Genomic DNA, 25,049 nt, shown 5'->3' with positions numbered 1-25,049 from the left:
GCCCCTCCTCATGTGAGGGCTCCCTGTCTGGGGGAGTCCCTGCTCACCACTTCTAGAGGGACTCCCTGGCCCGTCTTTGCCGATCCTGTCCCACCACCTCCCTGTTGAACCACTCCCCTCTCGGCACACACTGATCCTGCTCCTCCAAGATGCTGGAGCAGAGGCGAGTCAGCCGACGGGAGGGCATCCAGCGCAGGAGATAGGTTGCTCAAGACCTGCCCCACCTGCAGGGACCATGGTGTGGCAGAGAGTAGCAGGGGCAATGGAGATGGGGAGCTGGAGCAGGACAGGAGGGCAGTGGGGGCTCAGGCAGTGGTTCCAGAACCGTCAAGTATGTAGCACTGGCTGGGCTAGAGAGGCAGTGGGGGCCAGAGGCAAAGGGCCTTCAATGCCAGGCCAGGAAGCCGGACTTCATCCCAGAGGCAGGGAAGGTTTTAAGCAAGGAATACCCTGGTCCTGCCCAGTGCCTTTCAAGGGACAAGGGAGGTTGGTACAGCATGCCTTCTGTCCCCAGGTATCCTGCGCCTGGGCTAGCGAGGCATGCTTTCCCCACCGGGGTTCCCTCAGTTGCTCCTGGGGTGCCCCTGAGTCAGCTTCATGCCTGTGGGGGTGGTTGGTCAGCATGGCAGTCTTTGAGGCCCCTCAGTCCCCAGGCCGGGCTGGCACCAGTCAGTCCTCACAGGGAGGCTCCTGGAGGGGCTGTCTGGTGGGGTGTTGGATGCGCTGGCAGTGGGTAAGCCCTGGCCGTCTTCCTGCTGTTCCAGGAATCAGCCTCCTCATCCCCCCAGACGCCATACCCCGAGGGAAGATCTACGAGATCTACCTCACGCTGCACAAGCCGGAAGACGTGAGGTGTGACCGCGGGCCCCGTTGCCCGGGGTGGGAGGGACCCACCTGCCGCCTTCAGTCCCCAGGAAGCCCCCTGCCCACCCACTGTTGTGCCTGGCCTGAGGCAGCGGGGGGAGAGCTGCGCCTAAGCCCCATCTGGTTCTGCAACCCAAGCCCCTGGGCCCTGGGACGCTGCCGCCCTGCCCTTGGCCTAGCCCTCAGGACCCAGGATGGGCCACTGACACCTTTCCCTCCCACCCATATTCCCCCACTTGAGGTTGCCCCTAGCTGGCTGTCAGACCCTGCTGAGTCCCATCGTTAGCTGCGGACCCCCCGGCGTCCTGCTCACCCGGCCAGTCATCCTGGCTATGGACCACTGTGGGGAGCCCAGCCCCGACAGCTGGAGCCTGCGCCTCAAAAAGCAGTCGTGCGAGGGCAGCTGGGAGGTGAGCAGGGAACCTACCCGGGCTCCGGAAGGGAACGTGGGCTAACTGCACGCTCGGCCCAGCCCTCCACCGCTGGTTGGCCCTGAGCCGCACCCCCACCCCTCCCCAGTCTCCGGCCACTTCTTGAAGCCACAGCTGGCCCCAGGGCTCTGAAGCTGGGCAGAACTGACCCGCTGACCCCTGCCCGCAGGATGTGCTGCACCTGGGCGAGGAGGCGCCCTCCCACCTCTACTACTGCCAGCTGGAGGCCAGTGCCTGCTATGTCTTCACTGAGCAGCTGGGCCGCTTCGCCCTGGTGGGAGAGGCCCTCAGCGTGGCTGCCGCCAAGCGCCTCAAGCTGCTTCTGTTTGCCCCGGTGGCCTGCACCTCCCTCGAGTACAACATCCGGGTCTACTGCCTGCATGACACCCATGACGCACTCAAGGTATCGCCCGCCCCTCACCCCCACCCCCTGCCGCTGGGAGGCCCAGCTATGCCTGGCCCTGTGGACTGATTGCCTGGGGCAGTGGGGAGGGGCCTCGGCTGACCACCCGGGGCCCTGCAGGAGGTGGTGCAGCTGGAGAAGCAGCTGGGGGGACAGCTGATCCAGGAGCCTCGGGTCCTGCACTTCAAGGACAGTTACCACAACCTGCGCCTGTCCATCCACGACGTGCCCAGCTCCCTGTGGCAGAGCAAGCTCCTCGTCAGCTACCAGGTGAGGGCCAGGGCCATGGCCAGTGCACAGAGGGCCTGGAGCTTGGGCTCACCTGACACCTCCTCTCTGCACCCCCATCAGGAGATCCCCTTTTATCACATCTGGAACGGCACGCAGCAGTACCTGCACTGCACCTTCACCCTGGAGCGCGTCAGCCCCAGCACTAGCGACCTGGCCTGCAAGCTGTGGGTGTGGCAGGTGGAGGGCGATGGGCAGAGCTTCAACATCAACTTCAACATCACCAAGGTGGACGGCAGGGGCTGCAGCACCGCCGTGACGTGCTCCCACTACCAACTCCCTACCAGCCCCCAAAACGCTCCTGCCCTGCCTGCCCTGCCTGCCCTGCCACCCACTCTCCCTCCCACCTGTCCCCAGGCCCACCTCCTCCCAGAAAGCCCTTGGTAGCTTCCTCCCAGACTCAGAGAGAGGGAGGCGCAGGTGCAAATGGGACTTGGGGAGGGGAATGCAGGGGACATGAGAGCAGCAGGAGGGGAGACCCTGGAGGGCTTCTCTGAGGAGGGGCTTTGTACTGGGCCCCAAAGAATGAGCCATTTGGCTGCAGCATTAAGGGGAAGAGCATTTTTGGCAGTGATAGCTGGGCAGGGAGGACTCAGGCCATGAAAAGAGCTGTGCGTGTTGAGTGTCAGCAGAGGCTGGGCAGGGTGACTTGGAGGGGAGAAGGGCGGAGAGGGAGGGAGGCCACAGAGGGCTCCTCTGCTCACTGGCTTTGTGGCTTTGGGCAGGTCACTGCACCTCTAAGCTCCAGTAAGCAGGGCCTTGGCACATGGGAGGTGCCCAGGATGTACCAGTGCTCATGCCACCCCCATGCTCTGGGGAGTCTGGGAGCTCCCCCAGCAGGAGGTGGCAGTGGGCCCAGGCTTGGGGAAAGTTCTAACAGGCACCTCTGTCCCTCCCACCTCCAGGACACAAGGTTTGCTGAGTTGCTGGCTCTGGAGAGTGAAGGGGGGGTCCCAGCCCTGGTGGGCCCCAGTGCCTTCAAGATCCCCTTCCTCATTCGGCAGAAGATCATTTCCAGCCTGGACCCACCCTGTAACCGGGGTGCCGACTGGCGGACTCTGGCCCAGAAACTCCACCTGGACAGGTGGGTGGGAGAGGGGCAGAGAGGGCCTGCGCAGGCCACCGACAGTCCTGCCTAGGTGGGGGGTGGCGTGGACAGGAGGCCCTGTGGGGCCTGTGCCGTATCTACTAGTGGCCAGGGCACTCATTGTGTTTGGCTTGGAGGAGGCCCTGCACTGGGGTGGGCCAGAGGGCCAGGAGGTGTCGGCTGGGGCCAGGCCAGGCTGCTGACGGCCCCTTCCCCTCCACAGCCATCTCAGCTTCTTTGCCTCCAAGCCCAGCCCCACAGCCATGATCCTCAACCTGTGGGAGGCGCGGCACTTCCCCAACGGCAACCTCAGCCAGCTGGCTGCAGCAGTAGCCGGACTGGGCCAGCCAGACGCTGGCCTCTTCACAGTGTCGGAGGCCGAGTGCTGAGGCCGGCCAGGCCCAACGCCTACACTCTCACCAGCTTTGGCACCCACCAAGGACAGGCAGAAGCCGGACAGGGGCCCTTCCCCACCCCGGGGAGAGCTGCTCGGACAGGCCCCCTCCCGGCCAAAGTTGTCCCTTAATGCTGGTCCTTCAGACCCTGCCCGAACTCCCACCTCTCCACGGCCTGCCTAGCCAGGCTGGCACTGCCACCTGCTCACACTCGGCCCCAGGGCCCAGGATGGACAGTGCCTGGAGCCTGAGCCAGGCCCAGCCCATCTGTGTGTGTGTGTGCGTGTGATGCTACCTCTCCTCCCGTCCCTCTCCAGGGGCCCCGCATACACACGGCCATGCACGCACACACTGGGCCTGGGCCAGGACCCCGGAGCTCCTGCCTGAGCTGGACCTTATGCAAACATTTCTGTGCCTGCTGGGTAGGGGCACGTCTGAGGGGCCCTGCTCCAAGCCTGCAGGACCGAGGGCCACAGCCGGACAGGGGTTAGCCTCTGGATTCAGGCACATGACCACCACACGAGTACGTGCCACACATGCCTCGTGTGCTCATCTCACACACACCCCCCACCACACACATCTCATGCTGTACACCTGAGGCTGCTCACGTCTCACGCCCAGTGTCGGTGCATATTTGCCTCTCACGTGCTGCCCTCTCTCCACCCACCCAGGGACACCCCACGGCTCCTCCCTGCCCCTGCCCCTCCCCCAGCCTCGAGGTGCCCTGCCCGGCGGGGCCTGTGAATATGCAATGGGAGTCCCGGGCTGTACAGTGGCGAGTGTGTGTGGCGTGGTGTGCCCGTCCCCAGGGCTGGCTGGTGCCCCACGCGGGGCCTGTCATGTGAAGCTCGTGTCCTGACTTTGTCTTAAGTGCATTCACGCACTTACACTTGGCCTTATGTACACAGCCTTGCCCGGCCGCCGGGGCGCATAGGGATTTTATTGGACGTGAATGTAAATAAATTATATATATATATTGCTAACCTGAGTGCTACTTCTCTTGGGGAAAGCCAGGGAGAAAGGCCAAATGGCCGCAGAGGGGTCACACATGGGATGTCCCGGGAATCCTGGGTGGCTGGGCCTGGCTGGGAAACAGGCAGACCCCGACCCAGGTCCAGCAAGGCTGCGGTGGAGCCTCCTCAGCCTGGAGATTTCCTCAGACACGAGTCAACTGTGCAAGACGGCAGGCAACAGCGGTGACCAGGGCTGCACCTTTGCCGGACCCATCCTCTGACTGCAGGAACGTGACCACACAGCGAGGGGCCAGCTCCCGCACCGTGGCTGCCACCAGGCTGGAGAAGCTGTGAGAGGAGGACTGAGGTGAGCTCAGGCCACCAGCCCCACCTAGCCACACCTCCCTCCCCAGCCCGCACACCCAGACTCACTGCGGGTGCAGCTTGTAGAGCGTTCCATCCACCCCCACAGACACTGCCAGCTCTTCCAGGCCCCGGTTCTCCCGGATCTTCTCCACCACAGCAGCTACACCCGCCCCACAGAGCTGGGCAGCCCGCTGGGACACGGCCTGGCACACCTCTAGCACCATCAGGGCATCATCTGAGGTCAGGGGCAGCCCCAGATCCTCTAGGATGGCTCGGACCTGCCGCAGGGCCAGGCTGTCGCTGGGGCCAGGAAGGAAGAGCACAGAGAGGCGGGTCATGACTTCTCCCACGTCATCCTCCAGAGCGGACCTCGCCACCACCCATGGCCAGCAATCCCCCACAGTGGACAGAAATACTCCCTGAAGTAGGGGAGGCAGTGTAGGCCTCAGGCACCTTTCGATCTCAGAGAGGAACTTGGTCTTGAAGATGTCCCTGGTCTGAAGGCGCTGGGTCTGCTGGCCCCGGAAGAGAACGCCAAGGCTGGTTAAATGTAAAAGGACGTGGCGGACGATCTCCCCCAGGTACATGCCGCTGATCATCTTTTCAAACCTGCACGAACGTGTGTGTGCTCACAGGGCAGAAGGCCCCCCCGGCCACAGTCCCCAGCACCGGTCACGACCAGCCACCACCGCCTGGGCCCAGCCCACACCTCTGCTTGCCGGGGTTGATGGACGCCTGGTCCACACTTGCATCAAAGCAGGTGCTGAGCATAGCCAGAGAGCCATCGTCCCCAAAGGCACCCCACTCCATGTTGATGCACATGCGGCCTGAGTCCCCAGGCACGCCCGCCACATTCCTGAGCTCCTCCATGTAGCAGGCATTGGTGCCGGTTCCTGCAGAGAGGCCAGATAACGTGGAAGCTACTTATTGATGCGGACAAGGACCCTCTGAGCACTTCCTATACCGAGATGGCAACATTCGGGCTCATTCTCTCTACCTCTCCGTCTCCTCATGCTCACAGCCTGTCCCTAGTCCTGGTCCTCCTTCCTCCCAGACATCCCTCGTGCAGACCCTGCCAGTTCCAAGCCCTGGGGACCTTCACTGCCTTTCCCATCAACATCACCATCAGTGCATCCACCATGCCACCCCCAAGTGCTCCTACAATGCCCAGCTGTCCTGTCATTCCCCTGGGAGACATGTGACATCCCCCGTCCTCGTCCCCAGCTCTCTGCGGTTGAGAGGGCGAAGCTCCCTGGACTGGCCTGCCAGGCCCTTATTCCAACTAAGAGGTGCTGGACCAGGAACAGGGGACACAGAGAAATCAGAGATGAGGAGCCCCACAGTCTGGCCAGAAGTCAGGCAACGAATAGCCAGCTCTGATGGAGCCTCTGTGTCCCTGTGAAAGCACCAAGGAGAGCATCGTGGGAGCCCAGACCACGGGGCAAGTCTCTGCCAACAGGGTCAGGAAAGCAACAGAGAGGAAGTGACCGAACCCAAGAAGCACAGAAAGGAAAAGGCATTCCGGGCAGAGCGCGCACCCTGAATGAGGGCGTCTCCCTCCTCTCCCTGACACAGCTTCAGCTCCAGGCAGGTGGGCTCCTTGCTGGCCGCACCTGGAGTTCCTCTGTCCAGCTGTTTATGCCCACAGCAACCTGGGCATGCCTCTCCTAAGTGCCTAACTGTGCGCTGCTGCCCACGTGTAGAATCGAGTCACTCTCTGACCACCGCGTGTTGTTCTGGGCTTAACCCTTGCTGAGTGGTCAGCTCTGAGAAGGCAGAAATTGCCTCTTGTTTTACGTGTCTTCCTGTTCCTCTGTCCAGTCAGTCCCCTGTGGACACAGGGCAGGAGCTCAGTAAGGATGGAATCTTGGACTGTCTGAAGGACCTTCACTGCTCATTGCTTCCCTGCCCCCGCCCAGCTCCAAACACCAGGTGTGTGCTGTGAGCCAGGGACCATGCTATATTTTGTCCCCTCCCATTTCATCCTCATGATGCCTTGAGACAGGCATTGTTATTCTTATCTCTGTCTTAGAGATGAGGAAACTGAGGCTCTGGTGACTTGCCCAAGGTCACACAGGTGGAAACACAAAGCTAGTATTTCCACCCAAATCTGTACAACTCCAAAGCTCAGATTCATTTATCAGATGGCAAACTGAAGTTCAGAGAGCTTAAATGACCATGAGTCAGTCACTGAGCTGGACTAAACACCCAAGCTCCAGACTGCCAGCCCGAGATTGTTCCAGAGCCCCACTGGGTCAGACCAGAGCAATCCTACATCCCCAACGCCAAGGAAACATCCAAGCGGAGGAATCCACAGAAGGCAGCAAATTGCCAAGCAGTAGGGGCATGAAAGGGCAGGGCCCTCCTCACCGACAATGAGGCCTATCTCGCAACGGGGGTCCTCATAGCCACAGGACATCATGGTCCCCACCGTGTCATTGACAATGGCAACCACATTCAGCTCCACTGCCTGCACACAAAAGGATGCTGCTAGTTGCTGGGCAACGCGGTCGTCACAGCAACCAGCACCGGACCCAGAGGTCTCTACCGCAGAGGGCTCCCCGCTCAGAAACCAGGAGACTCTTTGCTCCCCTCAAGGGCTGCCACAGCCCCAAAGCACCCCTAGAACAGGCTCCTACCTGTCTGCGTGCGATGGCTTCCCGCAACAGATTCACGACATCTTGGCCCTCACAGTCTGATGCATTAAAACCCTTGGTCCAGTTCAGGAGGATGCCCTGGGGTGAGAACAAGAGGAAGTGGCGGGAAGCTGGAGGCCCCTTCAGGCTCACTCTGCCTCCGCAAAGCCTGCATCCATCACAAGCCTAAGATTTCCACCCTCCCCAAGCACAATTCCTTGCCTACTTTGCTGTATGGTTGAAGGCCTTGCCCTCTGCCCGCTCCCTACTCCCCAGGAGGCTTTCGGTGTTCAAAAACCTATTAATAACCATCTAACCTACATTTTCCATTATTAGTTCCAGACGGTCAGAGGGTCTGGCCATTTTAAGACGTTTGCCCAGAAGGAATGGCCCTTTGTAATTGGGTTAGGAATGAACAGAGCTGGTAAAGTGAGTGCTGTGTGTGAAACGGGAGGACAGAGAAGGCTCAGAGGCCCAGATGACAGCAGATCCCACCCTTTCAGAAAGAACTCCAAGTTACTCGAGAGGAAGGAATTCTCAGCTTCAAGGATAGAGCTGTGTCAATGGGTGAGTCACTCGAGTGTTCCAAACACAAGGGGAGGAGGAATGGAAAAGCCAGAACCTAGGCCCTGGGCAGGATGAAGGCAGAGTTCCTGGATTGTGAGAAAAGGGACTTAGAACTTAGTGACACGGGGCTCGACGGTACCTGGAAAGGAGTGCTGTTTTCTGAGTGTGCGTCCTGTGAGGGAGGGGGCAGGGGGAGCAGGAATTAGTCTACAGCTGTTGGGAGAAAATTACTGCTTTGCTCAGAGGAGGAGCACGGAGGGTAGGTCAGGAAATCCTTGGGGCAGAAGATTTTAGAAATAGTAACCAACATTTTCCTCCAATAATATGTCCTTTTATTCCTTTTTTTAAATTGTTATAGGCTCATTGTCTCAAAAACAGAAAGCAGAGAATGTGATAGAATGAGAGAAAGAATGTTTGAGAGAAAGAAGCCGTTGGAGAGAGACCAGATGATGAGTAATAGCCCCTGTGTGGGCTGCTACCCCTAGAATGCAGAAGGGTAGGCAAAGGGGGACGTCAGAGCCAGGTTGCTGATGGCTTCCTGAGACAGGTGTCCTATGCCCTCCCCGCTGGGCTGAACTCCTGCTCAGAAGGGATCTGAGAAATCTGAGAACAGAAGAGGCCCCTGCCCTCCTTCCCCAGGTAATACCCAGGAAGGTGTCGAGACTCAAGAGAGAACGTGGCAGAGGGAAGTGCCCAGAGAGCAGGGCCCGGGGCACCTCCCTGTGTCCCTACATCCCTGCAAATTCTGCACAGCAAAGGCTGCTGCAGAGCCAAGGGGGCTCCTGGGGAAGGCAATCCCCACACTGGTCAAGTTTTCACCCCTGAGAAGAATGTGGGCCCAACATTTGTTTTTATTTTAGACGGAGTCTTGCTCTGTCGCCCAGGCTGGAGTGCAATGGCACAATCTCGGCTCACTGCAAGCTCTGCCACCTGGGTTGAAGTGATTCTCCTGCCCCAGCCTCCCAAGTAGCTGGAATTACAGGCGCTCACTGCCACACCCAGCTAATTTTTGTATTTTTAGTAGAGATGGCGTTTCAGCATCTTGGCCAAGCTGGTCTTGAACTCCTGACCTCGTGATCCACACGTCTCAGCCTCCCAAAGTGCTGGAGACCTGAGCCACCATGCCCGGCCTTCAGCACAGAAATTAAGTTCAGTTACAGAAAATTAATAAGACTATATTTCTTGCCCCCACCCCCACCCCCGATTTGCACATGGAGCCTCACCTGCTTCTCACATCTTACAAGGAATAATCAAAAGGACTGAGCAGGCTTAGCCTGGAGCAGAGCAGCCAAGCAGCAAGACTGGCCCACTGCACCATCCAGAGAATCACCGTGTAAAAGAAAGCAGAGTACAGAGTTGCACAGCAGGTGCAGCGCGGCGGCTCACACCTGTAATCCCAACACTTTGGGAGGCTGAGGTGAGCGGATCACCTGAGGTCAAGATTTCTAGATCAGCCTGGCCAACATGGTGAAACCCCATCTCTACTAAAAATTAGCCGGGCATGTTGGCATGTGCCTGTAGTCCCAGCTACTTGGGAGGCTGAGGCAGGAGGATCGCTTGAACACAGGAGGTGGAAGCTGCAGTGAGTGAGCCAAGATCATGCCATTGCACTCCAGGCCCGGGAGGTATTGTTTCTGTGACAGGCTTCAGGTGTGCACATTGACAAGTCCTTCATCCTTGTGTAAGGACAAGCTAAAGGGTGTGCTGAGTAGGGATGTGTGTCTCGGCCTATGCCTGGTCCTCTGCCACCCTAGTCATGCACCCACCACCGAGCCAGGCACTGAGAAGGAAACAAACGAAGAAAGGAGGAGGAGAGAGACCAAAAAAACCCCAAGCAACCTCAAGCCCCTGCTAGAGACAGGAACAAACGATGGTTCCCGCAGAACCCTGAGGCCCACACACCAGTGCTATAGCTAGAATGGATGCTCTGTCCTCTGATCAACCCCAGTCTAGGCCTGACCTGCTCCCAAATGCTTCAGACCCTGACCCTGGGCCTACCCTGTCTGGGGAAACTGAGGCTGTGTGCAAGGCCAGCCCAGCAGTGCTGCCACCACCACCAACCCCAGCCCCCACCACCAGCCAGCCTTTTCCCCTGCCCCCTGCCCACTCCATGAAGGGTATGTGGGCAGGAGGCCCTTGGGAATCACTTCTCTTGGCCCTCCCTCACCTGGTCCAGGCCAAGCTGCCTACATGGGAAGGAGAAGGTAAAACCCAGTGGGAGGCTCTGCCCACTCAGGCCCTGCTTCTGCTGGAAGTCCATGATGCAGTCCACAATGTGGTCAAAGAGCTGTGGGGCAGGACAGGTCAGGCGTAGGCACTGCTCAGCCCTTCCCCACCTCCAACACCAAGGTTCAGGCTGTGGGTACCTGCTGCCCAGAGCCCTGGGCCACACTCTCAGGAATGGAGTAGATCTGGCTGGTGATCTGCACACTTGTGGTCACACGTACCAGGAGGACACGGAAGTTCGTGCCCCCGAGGTCCAGGGCCAGGAAATCCCCTCGCTCTGTGGGGCAGAGACCCTCAGTGCCAGGATAGTGCTTGTGGCTCCAGCCCTAGCCCACACTGTGACCCCATGTTTCGGTCCCACACTCAGGCCAGGTCCTTACCGCTGCCGTCAGGCGTGGCCCGGACAAAAGTGGGCAGCATGCGAAGGGAGGAGGCCTCCCCTCGGAGCCCCTTGACCATGGCCTTCCGCATCTGTGCCTGAACCGCTGCCAGCTGATCGTGGTTTAACCGGAACGGGGCCAGGGTCTCCTCCAGCAGGCGCCGGTGGGCAGCCAGACGGGCAGCCACGGCAGTCACCATCGCCACTCCCCGGCCACCACCATCCGCAGAGGGGATGAAGGAGACATCGCATTCCGGGGCCAGGAGCATCACTGTCCCCTGCAGGATGCCGCAGAACCTATGGATACACACAGGTGCGCCCGGCTTGGCCCCGGACCCCCAGACACACACAGGTGCGCCCGGCTTGGCCCCGGACCCCCAGACACACACAGGTGCGCCCGGCTTGGCCCCGGACCCCCAGACACACACAGGTGCGCCCGGCTTGGCCCCGGACCCCCAGACACACACAGGTGCGCCCGGCTTGGCCCCGGACCCCCAGACACACACAGGTGCGCCCGGCTTGGCCCCGGACCCCCAGACACACACAGGTGCGCCCGGCTTGGCCCTGGATCCCCAGACACATACAGGTGTGCCCAGCTTGGCCCCGGACCCCTCGGGCCTCCTGAAGCCCAAGGCCCCATCACTTTTTTCTTTTTTAAATTTTTCTAGATACCGAGTCTCACTCTGTCACCCAAGCTAGAGTGCCATGGAGTGATCGTGGCTTACTGCAACCTCAAACTCCCAGGCTCAAATGATCCTCCCACCTCAGCCTCCCAAAGTGTTGAGATTACAGGCGTGCACCACCATACCCAGCCTCCCCTATCACTTCAGTTCTAAATCTGTTCTGTGCACCAACCATAAGCCCTAATGTCCCCGTGGCCTCCACCCTTGCACACACAAAGGGAAGCATTGTTTCTCTCCTTGGATGTCTTCTGGCCTCCCATAGCTCAGTCTGGCCCTCCCTCTGCCTAAGTGCCCTTCATGTCCACTGGCTTGCAGACGTGATCCCAGAGGACCCTCTGGGTGTGTATCACACACACGTGCTCATGCCACATAATCACGAGGATCATGTTTTCACAATACCTGGGGTGCCGCTCACACACTCGGCCTCCGGTGGCCACAGCGACCTGGAGGGTTTGTTGCTCCCGGCCGTGCTGGAGGTGGGAGAGAACAGCGGCCAGGGCGGCAGCACAGAGCTGGGCAGCCCGTGTGCATACGGCCGCGCACACGTGCTGCACAAGCTCAACATCCGAAGCCCCAGGGCTCAGGCCCAAGTCCTGCAGGATAGCACGGACACGGGCTGCCCCAGCAGAGGGGCTGGGGAGGAAAGAGAAGTGGTTTGGAGCTCAGCCCAGAAGCTCCCCATCCCACTAAAGCCCTATGGCTACCTTGGGGACAGAGTATCCTCCCCTTACCCCAAGCCAAGAATCCCCCAGTAAGCCACCATCTCCCCCACTCACTCCTCCATCTCAGCCACGTGTTCCAGGAGGATGCTGCCTCGACTCAGCAGGGCAGGGGAGGTGCCACCACCAAAGAGGACCCCACGCTGGGCCAAGTGAGCCAGCACCAGCCGCACTAACTCACCCAGATACAGGCCTCCAATCATCTTCTCAAACCTGAAGGTGGAAAGGGTGGCTGGACAAAGCCTTTTCTAAGCCCTCAGTCCACCTCGTCCTACCTCCAAGCATTCCCAAAGAAGGATTCTTTTCTTTGGGGCTCCCAAATTGGAGACTCCAGAAGCAACGAATGGCCTCCCAGAGGACAGGTGGGTGTATGCCTAGACCCCATCGCCCCCTCTGACACAGGTTACATTCCGAAGCCTTGGGGAGAGGAAGAAGGCGGCAGAGAGCACTTTGCTCCGCCACTTCCAGCCCTCAACCCCCAACCTGTCAGGGCAGGGCAGAGTCAGGAATCGGGAGGACCAAGGGTTGACAATTCTGGGTTCTAGAACTTTGGGCCCTTCCTTCTTTGAACCTGGCCAGGGCCCCAGGTTGCTCCCTGGAGACCCTCAGAGTGACAGGGAGGGGCCTAAGGGCCTGAGAACAGGAACAGAAGGGGTTGGGTGCAGAGCATAGATAGGGCCTGGAACCAAAGGTCAGGGCCCCCCACCAGGGCACCTCTGAGCACCAGGATTCAGGGACTCATGGTCCAGGGTGTGGTCGAAGGTGGTCAGCACTGGCCCCAGCGCCCCAACATCACTGAAGGAGCCCCACTCGACGCTGACACAGACGCGGCCCCGGTCTTCATCCAACACTGCCACGTGCCGCGCCTCCTCCATGTAACATGCATTGGTGCCCGTGTCTGGCAGAGACGAACCTGTCAGGACCTGCTCGCCAGGCAGCACACCCTCCACCCGTCATCACAAATGGTCTGTGGCTCACCTACAACTAGCCCAACCTCACACGGCCTGGCTCCCAGCTCACAGCCCATCATGGTGCCCACTGTGTCGTTCACCACGGCAACCACGTCGATGTTGTAGGCCTGGATGATGGAGAGAGCAGAGGTCAAGGCTGGCCTGAGTGGTCAGAGCAGGGAATCCAAGGGATGGGCAGGGCTGGGGCCCTGGCTTTGGAAGAGACACAGAGTCCAGGAAACATATGTCTGCACGCCACACACATTTGCGCCACAGACGCTCTGGGCTTCCATTTTATAGGAGCTTTTCCTCCAATCTCACCCTCAGCTCCTCCCTAACCCCCAACTCGGGCCCCCAGGTCACAGTGACGTCCACCCTCAGCATCTCCCAGGACCAGGATGAGTTTCCTGAGACTGAGCACCTCCTTGAACACTGCACCTTCCCAGCCTCACTGTCATTCTGCCTGGCTCCCCAAGCCCGTTCCTCCCAGCACTGGCTTCTCGCCACAGAGGGTTAGTCCAGACGAACCAGCCTTTCTCCAGCATCCAGACTCTCGTGTGTGGCCTTCTCTGAGACTAGATCTTCTGCCCCAGTCCCAGCCTGACTTGAAGGAGGCAAACTCTTCCTTCAAGTCCCTGATCGAAGAGCCGGTGCTTCCTCTATAGTCCTCCCAGAGTTGTCCACGCACTACTCCTTGACGCGGACAATCTTTTATTAGAATGTGTCCCCCTCTAGACTGTGAAAACCTTGAGGAGGAGGTCAAAGCCTGTTCATGTTTGTTTGTCCCGGGCCCTGAACATTTATTTGACCTTTCTTAGCCTCCGTGTGTTTTAACCTATACAATGGGAATGGGAGCAACATGTACCTGAGGTTAAACTGGATGGAGGACATGAAGAGAAAAGGAAAGCAGCTCTCCAGAAGCGCAGGCCCCACACATGTGTGCCAGGCCCAGGCCAGCATGGGCCTCCCTCCCGTCACCCCTCCCTCCACTCACCCCATGCCTCTGAATGGCGTCTCTCAGCAGCTGGACCACATCCTGCCCTTCCACACCACTGCACCTAAAACCTTTGGTCCAGGAAATGAGGGTGCTCTGGAGGTAGAGAAGCTGAGTTACTCCTCTGATGGCCTTCATGGGGCTGCAGCCCCCCCCGACCCAGCGTCCCATGTCCACTCCACCTCACCCTGTCCAGGCCCGTCTGGTGACAAGGGAAAGAGAAGCTGAAGCCAAGTTGCAGACCCTGTTTGCTCACAGGCTGCGCATCCAGGAACTCAGACAGGCAGTGGGCAGCAAAGTCAAAGAGCTGCAGGAGAGGTGGGGGCTCAGCCTTGCCCCTCTGAGCCCCAGCTGCCCAGCCAGGCCCCCAGACCCCAGACGCTGGGCAGAGAGTGCTTACCTGCTGGCCAGCACCCAGCATCACCTCTTGGGGGATCACAAACTCCTGGCTTCTGGGCTCCACCCTATGCCCCTCAATGCCAGTTAGAGTCACCCACAAAACACGCAGTGAGGCCCCTGTGGCCCCCAGCTCCAGCACCATGAAGTCTCCTTGCTCTAGAGGGCAAGCAGGTCACAGAAAGGCATGCAGCTGGCACGACCAGAGCCCTCTGCCCACCTCCCAAATTCCTAAGGCCTGCAAAGTCTGGTCAAGGGGCCATAGAGATGGGGGACAGTAATAAGGAACATTTCCCTCCCCTAGATCAGTACCCTCTTCCAGGCCTGGCCACGCATCTCAGTCTATGCTACCCACCAGTGCCATGTGGGGTGGAGCCCACGTATGTAGGCAGCATCCGGACCGCAGGGGCAGGGCTGGCCTGTCCCCTCAGCGCCTGCTCCATGGAACCCAAGAGGCTGGCTTGGATCTGCTGTAGCTGTGCCCTTGTCACCTTGAACTGCTGCAGGCACTCCTGCACCTGGGGAGAAACAGGCCAGCATCTGGGAAGGAGCACTGCTGGGCTAGCCAGACTCCCCAACTCCAACCAAGGCAGAGGCCTGCCCTGCCCAGCCCAGCCCGCTTCTCAGCTCTTCATACACCCTGGCTCTCTTGCCAACAGCCTGCACCCAGCTCTGGCCTCCTCAGAAGGCTCTGTCCTGGAAAGACAATCCACCTTCTTCCTCCTCCTGCCCCATTACCTCACGGCTCCTCAACTCCCTGCATCCTCTACCCTACCCCCTTCTTCTTTGAATTCAGGGTTTGGCAAGACCTTCTTCCTGTTGTACTGCAGATGATTGCTCTCTGGTTCCCCAGGACCCACAGCAAGAGTCTCTCAGTGAGTTGTTGTTGAACGAACGAGAGAATAAACAAATGCACGAACGAACTTCAAGTGTTTCCCTCTCCTAACCCACTCTCAGACTCTGAAGCCTGAAAAGGCCCAGCACGAAAGCATTTGGAGAGCACAATGCAGAGGATGGTCCTTTTTCCCTTCGGTCATCCTTCCTGAAACATTGCTCTAGCCCTCACCACGCACCCAGCTCTAATCTAAGCACTGCACACACATAACCACCCAAGAAGCAACAAATGCTTTAGATTCCAGGGTGGGAGATAGAAATTAAGCATATAAACATACAATTTGGTTCCAGTAGTGATGGTGGCTATTAAAGGTGGGGTGCAGGATAAGAAATTAGAGAGTGACCAGGGTAGAAAGAGGTATTTTTAGATATGAGTCCAAGAGGGTTTCCCAGAGGAGGTGACCTAAATGAAGGAAGGGAACAAGCCATTTGAAGATCCAGGGGAAGAGCGAGGGGATGGATTTGGGGAAGACTGATGTGGGGGTGGATCAGAGTCTGAAGGGGCAGGTGAGAAGGCAAGGAAGGCAGAAGCCGGGACACCGCAGGCTCTCACTCCACCAGAAGCCCAGTAGCTTAAGAGCCCCAGGGACCTCATTCCTGTGAGCAAAACCCTCCCCTAGACGACTCTCACCCATCCTTCAAAGAAGCCCCGACAGCCTCCCTGGATTCATTGAAGGGTCACAGCCCAGCAACTCCATCCTCCTCCTCCTCAGGCTCAGACTTTCCAAAGCCTCCACTTCTTGTCACACGGGAGTTCTATTTCAATGACCTATTGCCCCAAACTGGACCCTTATCTGTGAAATAACAACTCAGGCACCTGGATAATAAGGCCCCTCCAGGGAGGAGAGGCTGGGAGGGAGGAGAGGCTGGGAGGAGAGGCTGCCATTTGAGGGAGATAAGGACAGCTCAGTCCCACCTCTTGCTTTAGGAAGAGAATGGGAAATAGATCCCTAAGGAGGCAAATCATCCTAACTGGGGTGCCAGATGTCCACTTACACGTTCACCTTACAGCACATGCTTCCAACAGCCATGCATGCTAGGGGTGCCCATGCCCACTCTACCTCACCCTGACCAGGCCAGTCTGGTGACAAGGGAAAGAGAAGCTGAAGCAAAGCTACAGACCCTGTTTGCTCACAGGCTGTGCATCCAGGAACTCAGGCAGTGGGCAGCAAAGTCAAAGAGCTGCAGGACAGGCGGGGTCTCAGCCTTGCCCCTCTGAGCCCCAGCCACCCAAGTGTTAGAAACATGGAAACGGAGGCTCCAAGAGGGCAAGTCAGCTGCCTGGCCCAGCAGCTGTGAAGAGGCAGGGGAGAATCTGAACCCATATCTGTCTGACTGCAGAGATGTTTCCACGTCAACGTGAAGCTTTATAAAACCTAGAAAGTTCCCTTGAAAAGAACCCAAGGCCGATGAAAGTTGCTGGAAAGAAACCCCAGACGATCTGGCTTGAGAAAACTTACACCTGGGTCCTCGCACTCCCTTTTTCTGGCTCTGTGGTCCTGGGAAAGTCCCACTCTCTCTGAGCCTCCGTCACCTCTTCGTGCAAAACTGAGAAAATAATAGTACTTGGAAGTCCCCCAGTGCCAGGGACTGTGTCTTGCTCAAGGCTACATCTCAGGGCCACGAGGAGCACCAGCTGGGAGCAGGATTTGTTGATTGGATGGTTGTGGTGGCATGAGAATTAAAGGCTGTAATGTATGTGGAAGTGCCAAGTGCTGCTGGGATGGGAGGGGCGTTTTAGTATTGCTTCATGGAAACAATAGAGTCATGGAGAAGTCAATGGCTTGGGCAAATTGTTTTTCTTCCTTTTCCTCTTGGGCACATTGAGATGTTCAGGAGGAGAGACTAGAAGACAGCAGAACTGCAAGAAAGACAGGAGGACTTCCCTGGCAGATCCCGGCGAGGCACACACAAGCCAAGAGAAGGTATTGGAGCCACCTCCGACACCCCAGGAAGAGCAGGGAGAGACCTCTGCCAGAAGAGCAAGGAGAAAGGCAGTAGAGAGCGTGTGAAGTCCAGTGTGGTTTCAACTCTGGCTCTTGTCACCAACTTGCTGTGTTGCTGGCCTGGGCCCATCACCTCACCTCTCTGAGCAAGTGACCCCTCTATCTAACAGGAACAATAGTACCCACTTCTCAGAGGTGCCATGAGGACGGAGAAGACAGAAAACCGGAGGTGGAGGAACAGCACCACACACAGGGAGATGCTCAGCGAAGCACAGGCTCCCTGTCCTCAGAGCACAAAGCACACCTGGCCTGGAGAGCCTGACTCCATACCTCTCTGATGACAAAGAGAAGCCTAGGGGAAGGGGTCGGGAAGGGCCTCTGAGATGGGGCTGGGAACTGACCACACGTGGTTAACTAACCTTTTTTCAACCTAAGGTCATAGCAAGGGGAGCACAGGGTAAGGCCTATGGTGCTGAGTTGGGAGTCCAGGACCATGGGAAATTTGGTGTCCCTGTGAAGTCTCCCAAAGCCAAAGGGAATTCTTTCAACCGCAGGTGTATGTGATGGAGCCAGCAGGGCAAACGTGGGCCTGCACAGGAGTGTCAGCAGGGAGGGGTGAGAAGTGAGGGAGGAGATGACAGCAGGCCCTAGAGCCAGTCCTGGCTGAGCAGGCACTGGGGCCCAGCTACTGCTCTCATTCCTGAGGCACGGCTGTGGGTTGGGCACAGAAGAACTGTCTGCAGCAGGGTCTGGGGCACTGGTTGGACAAGGGGGAAGTGGGAGCATGAAATGAAGCAAGGGGTAACACCCCCACAATCTGGGCAACAAGCCTAGTCAAGTAGATGTCAGAACATGCCAGAAAACTAAAGAAACCACAGAGAATGACTCAAGAACCCTTTAGTGGGCACCTCCTCTATGCAAGTCCTGTTTATTTATTTATTTATTTACTTATTTATTCATTCATTCATTCATTTATTTTTAGACAGAATCTTGCTCTGTTGCCCAGGCTGGAGTGCAGTGGCACAATCCTGGCTCACTGCAAGCTCCGCCTCCTGGGTTCACACCATTCTCCTGCCTCAGCCTCCCGAGTAGCTGGGACTACAGGCACCCGCCACCACACCCAGCTAATTTTTTGTATTTTTTAGTAGAGATGGGGTTTCACCGTGTTAGCCAGGATGGTCTCGATCTCCTGACCTCGTGATCCACCCGTCTCGGCCTCCCAAAGTGCTGGGATTACAGGCTTGAGCCACCGCGCCCGGCCAGATTCTTTTTTTTTTTTGAGACGGAGTCTTGCTCTGTCGCCCAGGCTGGAGTGCAGTGGCCGGATCTCAGCTCACTGCAACCTCTGCCTCCCAGGTTCAAGCGATTCTCCTGCCTCAGCCTCCTGAGTAGCTGGGATTACAAGCATGCACCACTATGCCTAGCTAATTTTGTATTTTTAGTAGAGACGGGGTTTCACCATGTTGACCAGACTGGTCTTGAACTCTTGAACCTCAGGTGATCCACTCGCCTTGGCCTCCCAAAGTGCTGAGATTACAGGTGTGAGCCACCGTGTCCAGCCATAGGCAAGTCCTTTATCTCCATTAGCCTTCCGGGGTGGGGAGTATTAGATTTTATTTTCCTCCATTTTCCTGATGAGGAAACAGAGACTAAGAGATAAGAAATGGCTTACAAAAGAGTTTCCTGCTCAAGGGTGTGGTATGAGACAACTTCTAAATCTTGGTCAAGATGACAGAAAAAGGAGAAACTCACTTCTGAGCAAGCCTCAGGCATGAGTTTGGCACTAAAATCATCTGTGTGCCTGATTATAGTGGCTACGTTGAGGGAAACATGCAAGAGGAACTGGAGAGGCGGGAAAGGTCTCAAGAACACAGCTTTTGACCAGATAATCCTGGGAAGGTCCACTCTAGACTGTGTCAACCCACTTGGGGCGGGAGCAGCACCTGTGTGGCAAGGTGGCAGAAGTGGTATGTTTGGAGTTGAAACACCTCAGCTCGAGCTCCTGTCATGTCTTAAACTCAAGTCATATCACTTCTCTATGTCCCTTTTCATCACCTGTAAGATGATCATCCCAACCTTGCAGTTGTTTTGGAGCCTGAAAAGAGATCATTTCCAGCTCAGATATTGAAAGCTTGGTGGAAAGGGGCTGCATGGGTGAGAGCCCAGGGCCCCATGGCAGCTTCAGTCACGCAGCTCTTGATGGCCTTGAACAAGCATGAAACAGGAACCCAGTGCTGAACTTACCAGCTCTGAGCTGTCTGAGGGCCCGGGCAAGCCCTCCTCAGGGTAACTCAGGGCTTCTTCCCCCTGCCGCAACCCTGCAGATCCAACGGAGTCCATGAGCGTCCACAGTGGAGGCTGGCCACCTACAGTAGAAAAGGGATAACCTGGGTCAACCATTTACTCTACAGGCCCTAGGAGTCTGTAACCCAGACCAGCTTCCTTCCTTCTGAAGGGGACCAGGAAGGAAGCTGGGAGCAGAATCTAGAACCTGCGACCATCAAAGATCCTGTAGCAGTCAACCAGAAGGCCCTTGTTTTTCACAAGCATGTGAAACGAGAGAACACTGGAAAGGCTGATTTCAGTCCAAATGCTGTTCATTAATTCTGTCATTCATTGACATTCACCAGTTCCTGATGCCTGCTATGCTGGACGTTGTGGTACAGATGAAGCAGACCTAGGCCCTGGCCTCAGGGACCTCAGTCTCATCAACAATCACAGTATGATTAGCACAGGCAGTGGGTGAGATGGCCACATGTAATAGATGGACATGCTGCTGTGGTTGGGAGGTCAGGGACATGCTAGAGGCTTGGAACAAAGAAGGGAGCAAAGACCTGCCAGAGAGGCAGGCAGGCTGGACTAGGGACAGCCGTTGTGCCAGGCTAAGGCGTGTGAATTTCCTCCTGAAGGCAACAGGGGTCATGGACAGGGGTGGATCTGTGCTTCAGAAAGGGGTTTCACAAGTGATGTGACCTTGGGCAAGTCACTTATGACTTCTTTGAATTTCAGCTTCCATCCGTAAAACAGGAGGAAATAGTATCTACCCTCACAAGGTTGTTGTGAGCGCTAAATAGAGTTAACACCTGGGGAAATGCTTTATGAGATGTGATGTGCAACATAAACCAGGGGGGTTTTAACAGTGCAGTAATGCAGAGCAGAAAGAGCCCTGTGCTCAGAGGTGGGGATCCTGCTCTCCACAAGGCAGCTTCGCCGCATCTCTCAGCCTTGAGGCTTTTCATCTGTGAAATGGGACCAACGTATTAAAGGGCTGTGTGGGGCACATGAGATCATGAGAGCAAAGGAGCTTGCTCAGATGTGCATTCAGATTTATGTAGCTGAATCTGAACTGAAACTCTGTGAGTCTCCATTTCCTCTTCTAACATGGAAAGCTAAGTTCTTGGGAGGATTAAAGGAGTGAGTGGTCCTTTGCACACTGTAAAGAACTGTAGAAATGTCATACTTCGCTCATCCGAGCTGGAGGTGGTGTTGCTGTTCCCGTAGTCCCAAGGGAGCCTTCAGTGAGTCAGGTGCTCTTTAGGGGTGGGGAAAAGGGAAACACAGTGGAGGGTCCAGTATGGGAAGAGACATCTGTCCACTGAGTCACTTTACCTCTCTTCCCTGCAACAGCAGAACTTCTGGAAACACAGTACCTTCCCACCCCTGCACTCCCCTCCTCGCCTACTCCCATTACACTCACTAATTTGCCCTCTCCACATGGTCACTCGTGACCTCCTAACTGCCCAATCCCAAGCCTTTTCCTCAGCCCCCACCTTTACTGCCCTCTCTCACATGCAAAGCCACTAGTCATTCTCTTTGCTACAGAATTCTCCCTGCCCTTAGCTTTCACAGCCAGTCTCTCCTAGGTCTCCTTCCTGAGTCTCTCATAGTCTTCATCAGTAATTTCTCTTCCTTCAGACAATGGGGTTCTCAAGTTTCTGGTCGTGCCCTTCCCCCACACTCCCTTTATCTCACCCATTCCCAAGGTTTCATTAATAGCTGTTTCAGGGCTCCCAAATCTACCTTTGGCCTCAGCCAAATCCTAAGTCCCAATGGTCTGTGAGACATCACTATCTGGATGGTGGAGAAGCTCCTCAAATTCAACAAAGCCATACTCATTTTTCCATCACCTTTCCCCCACAAAGCTCTTCTGTTCTCCACCTTGACTGGAGACATCGAAGTGTGCTCACTCACACGGCCATTTGGGTTGCCTGCATGCATCCCTGACCCTCACCTCCTCTATGTAATTGGATCTCAGGCTCTCTAAGAGCTCTCCTGGGCATCCCCTCCTCCCCATTCCCACAGCCACTGCACCAGACCATCCTCCAGCCTGATTATTACAACGGCCTCCTAACTGATACCTCTGCTTCTAGTTTCTTCACCTCTTTACCTCACCCAACTTGATCACCTCTGCACTCATGGCTGGCACGGGGTCTGGTATAGGTATGTGCTAATGTGCCTTTCTAAAATTGGAAGGAAGGGGAGTGGGTAGTTTTTTCTTATTTAATAAAGCAACAAATCAGCTTCTGATAAATCTCCCCGAAACCTTACATACCTATGCTGAGTTTCTGAATCTGCCAAATAGGGGTGTGGAATGCTTGTTCTATGCTACAGGTCTATTTCAAGGATAAAATGAGGTAACTGGGGCAATTACCTTTGAAAAGGACCAAGGGCTACACACGTGGCCTCCTTTCAAGGCCCAGCTAGTTCATTTATTCATTCACTCACTCATTCATTCCCTCATCCATTCGATATTTATTCAGCATTTTTACATGACAAAATCTGTGACGTAATCCCCAAGTAGCCCTAATGTTTATATGCTAGGTAAAGGTATTCAGCTCTGTCTCTTCCATCTGAGATTCCCTGTAGGAAGGGTCAAGTCTCCTTCACTGCAGTATCCACAGAGCCCAGGGTCTGTTTGACTAAGGGCCCTTTGGCTTCCCTTAGCTGAATGGGCTACGTGAAGTGAGTTTTCCTCCTGAAAAGTACCCCAGGGACCTCTGCTGATGTTGGGAGCTGCCATCAAGAACCAGCTGGCAGGTTGGGTGTGGTGGCTTGCACCTGTAATCCCAGCACTTCGGGAGGCTTAGGCGGGCAGATTGCTTGAGCCCAGGAATTTGAGACTAGCCTGGGCAACATGGCAAAATGTCATCGCTACAAAAAAAAAATAACAAAAATTAGCTGGGTGTGGTCACGTGTGCCTGTAGTCTCAGGTACTCCAGAGGCTGAGGTGGGAGGATCACTTGAGCCCAGGAGATTGAGGCTGCAGTGAGCCGACTGTGCCACTGCACTCCAGTCTGGGTGACAGAGAGAGAGAACCCGTCTCAAAAACAAAGCAAGAGAACCAGCTGGCTTAATCTTTCCAGTGTCCACTTCCCCTGGCGTGCGCCAAACAGGAGGGATGAGGACAAGACGGTGCGGAAGGAGCAGGCAGTAATCAGACCGAGGCACTTACCTGGGACACACAGAAGCTGGCCACTCTCCTCAGGTCTGAGCTCTTGTCTGGCAATATGAGGCACCCCAATGACCAAAAGTGACATTCAGGGGTGACCTGAGTTATAATATCCTCAAGCCCCACCCTTTTCCTCCACCACCACTTACCAAACATCAGCTAATTCAGGAAGCTGCACTTCCTTCCAGGCCTGCCCTAAGAGTAGCCCAGGCTAGGCAAGGCTGTGGTGAAAACTTGAGCAAGATGATCACCGCAAAGTGGAGCCTTGAACTGGGTCTAAGGTTTTGGGCCATTCCCTCTACAATGCTGAGGGCTATTTATTTTGCAAATAAAATGAGTTTTGAGGTGGCGGCTCACCCCTGGAAGGAGCTGGGCCTGGGAAGGTTATGGTAAGTACTTTTGAGCAAGAGGCAATGTGGGAGCACAAGAGGAAGGGGCTGACTCTGCAGAAAGTAGGCAGGGCTAGCTGAAGAAGCTGAGCCTTGAAGAAAGAACAGTAGTATGCTGACAAAAGTGGTCCTTGACCAAGTGGAGAGCACGTACACAACCACAAATCACACACACATACAGGTGCCTTCATGGAATGAGGTGCAGCTCCAGGCGCCTGAAGAGGATACACCGAAGCGGGGATATATGGTGGGAGAGGAGGTGACAGGCAGACTGCAGAGTCTAGACTTTAGTCTGTAGGCTGAGCAGGGAGAGTAGGTTCACACGGTAGGTCTTCTTTACTGGAAGGAGAAGGGGAGTGTTAGGCTGCTGTGGAGCTATTGGCCAACAAACTGTTTCTCTGCGGAAATTTCCCCTCAAAGGCACAGAACCTTGGGGCACCAACGTAGAATACCAGACAGCCTGCAACAATCTTTGTTGAACGCATGGATACACTTTAAAGCTTCAGGCTGCCTTGTCAGCAGTAACTCTATCATTATCCACAGACAGTACCTCCACATGACATCAGGATGGAGACCAGGGATAGTGGCTCCTCTATCAGTAGTGGCATGAAGAGGCCTGGAAACATGCCAAACATCAGTCCTGCTGTGAAGTTTACTGGGTACCAACCAGGCATATAGGCTGTGAAAGGCAGGGAAGTGGGGGATGGGGTGCGGAGGATAGAGTGGCTGTCACAAACAACATAGCATCCCGCCTAGCCTGGGATCCCAGTCCCTCTCCACTTTGTTCAGTGGGGAGAGGAGAATGTGGAACTGAATATGAAAGGCCCAGCTGTGATTCATGCTGACAGCCTGCAATTTCTTGAGCCAGGGTGAGGATACGCCCCTGACAAGCATTGCCAGGGCTCTTCATCTGTGTTTCTGGAAGGTCTGTGTCCAGACCCCAGGAGCAGGGGTCCTGGTTCCCTAGTCAGAATGCCAGGGAAAGTCTGGGTCAAGGCCAGTGGAGGGAGAAGGATGGCTGAGCTTGAGGTCTGTGAGCAGCTGGGATAGCCTGGCTATAGCAGAGGCACTGCAGCTGCCAGCAGTTCTCTTCAGACACCAGGTGGCCACTGACCAACAAAGGGAAGGACAAGTCCTCACAAGGTTTCCTCAGAGCCCCTCAGTGCCAATCTCCAACTGTGCAGATGGAGCTAAGGAATGAGGAACAACAGTTCGCTGGGGGAGAGGCGGGCACAAGCAGAGCACTGCCAGTGGGCTGGGAGGTCAGGCCTTCCCTCTGAGCTTGCTCACAGGCTTTTCTCCACTCACAGTGCCCCCGGCCAGGCATAGAGACCCTCAACAAGCTCCTCCAATTTGCTCCACACCCTTTATATCATGAATGTGCCTTGCAGCTCTCCTACACACATGGAGCTACTTCTGTTGTGTCTTTGTTTGCACTGACTTGTCTGGAATGACCCTCCCTTTAGCCTCTTCCACCTTTTCACCTTTTTCCTCATCCCTTAAATTATAATCAACGACAATGAGGAGCCCTTCCCTGAAAAGCTCCTCCTGGCCCTGACCCCATCTGAGTGTGGTCTGCTTATTGGTTCCGTATTATCTTGGATGTTCTTGTATCACTGCATTTATATGTTTATTAAAGGCATCTGTTTATGTGTTCATCTTCTCCATTGTACTGTGGGCTCCCAGAGAATGTTTCTTATTCACCCATGCAGCCTTAGACCTCAGTTCTGTGTCTGGTAAGGAACAAGTATCAGTAAACTTTTGTTAAATTGAAGAGCCCTCCCACAACCTCAACAGTCCAGGGCTGGCCAGGCATGGTGGCTCACTTTGGGAAGCCGAGGTGACCTCACTTGAGGTCGGGACTTCGTGACCAGCCTGGCCAACATGGTGAAACCCGTCTCTATTAAAAATTTAAAAACTAGCCAGGCGTGGTGGTGTGTACCTGTAATCCCAGCTACTCGGGAGGCTGAGGCAGGACAATTGCTTGAACCTGGGAGGCATGGGTTGCAGTGAGCTGAGATCACACCACTGCAC

General features: G+C 56.1%; 2 protein-coding genes across 4 annotated transcripts in view; one reads left to right on the top strand and one right to left on the bottom strand.

The window, feature by feature from the left end:
• The window catches only part of UNC5A (unc-5 netrin receptor A), a 71,066-nt gene extending 66,615 nt beyond the window's left edge, over positions 1-4,451 (top strand). For all 3 annotated transcript variants that reach the window (XM_050793164.1, XM_050793165.1, XM_050793166.1), the window contains 7 exons: positions 765-852; positions 1,106-1,274; positions 1,465-1,698; positions 1,819-1,968; positions 2,050-2,214; positions 2,892-3,070; positions 3,297-4,451. In XM_050793164.1, coding sequence (XP_050649121.1) covers positions 765-852; positions 1,106-1,274; positions 1,465-1,698; positions 1,819-1,968; positions 2,050-2,214; positions 2,892-3,070; positions 3,297-3,462 — 1,151 coding nt within the window. In that variant the 3' untranslated portion in view covers positions 3,463-4,451. The remainder of the gene's footprint in view (positions 1-764; positions 853-1,105; positions 1,275-1,464; positions 1,699-1,818; positions 1,969-2,049; positions 2,215-2,891; positions 3,071-3,296) is intronic.
• Positions 4,422-25,049, bottom strand: HK3 (hexokinase 3). Its single transcript, XM_050793160.1, has 19 exons — positions 22,630-25,049; positions 19,422-19,543; positions 14,693-14,855; positions 14,342-14,496; positions 14,129-14,248; positions 13,942-14,037; positions 12,976-13,075; positions 12,712-12,895; positions 12,055-12,210; positions 11,678-11,911; positions 10,597-10,892; positions 10,357-10,493; positions 10,158-10,277; positions 7,427-7,522; positions 7,158-7,257; positions 5,497-5,680; positions 5,241-5,396; positions 4,854-5,087; positions 4,422-4,769 (listed from the first exon to the last, which is right to left on the bottom strand). Exons 1-19 carry the CDS (start codon positions 22,712-22,714, stop codon positions 4,625-4,627), a joined length of 2,883 nt encoding a protein of 960 aa, XP_050649117.1. The 5' UTR covers positions 22,715-25,049; the 3' UTR covers positions 4,422-4,624.

This window comes from Macaca thibetana, chromosome 6, assembly GCF_024542745.1.
Source record: "Macaca thibetana thibetana isolate TM-01 chromosome 6, ASM2454274v1, whole genome shotgun sequence".
NCBI lineage: Eukaryota > Metazoa > Chordata > Mammalia > Primates > Cercopithecidae > Macaca > Macaca thibetana.
Note: the sequence above shows the minus strand (reverse complement) of the source record. Positions and strands in the feature narration are given on the sequence as shown.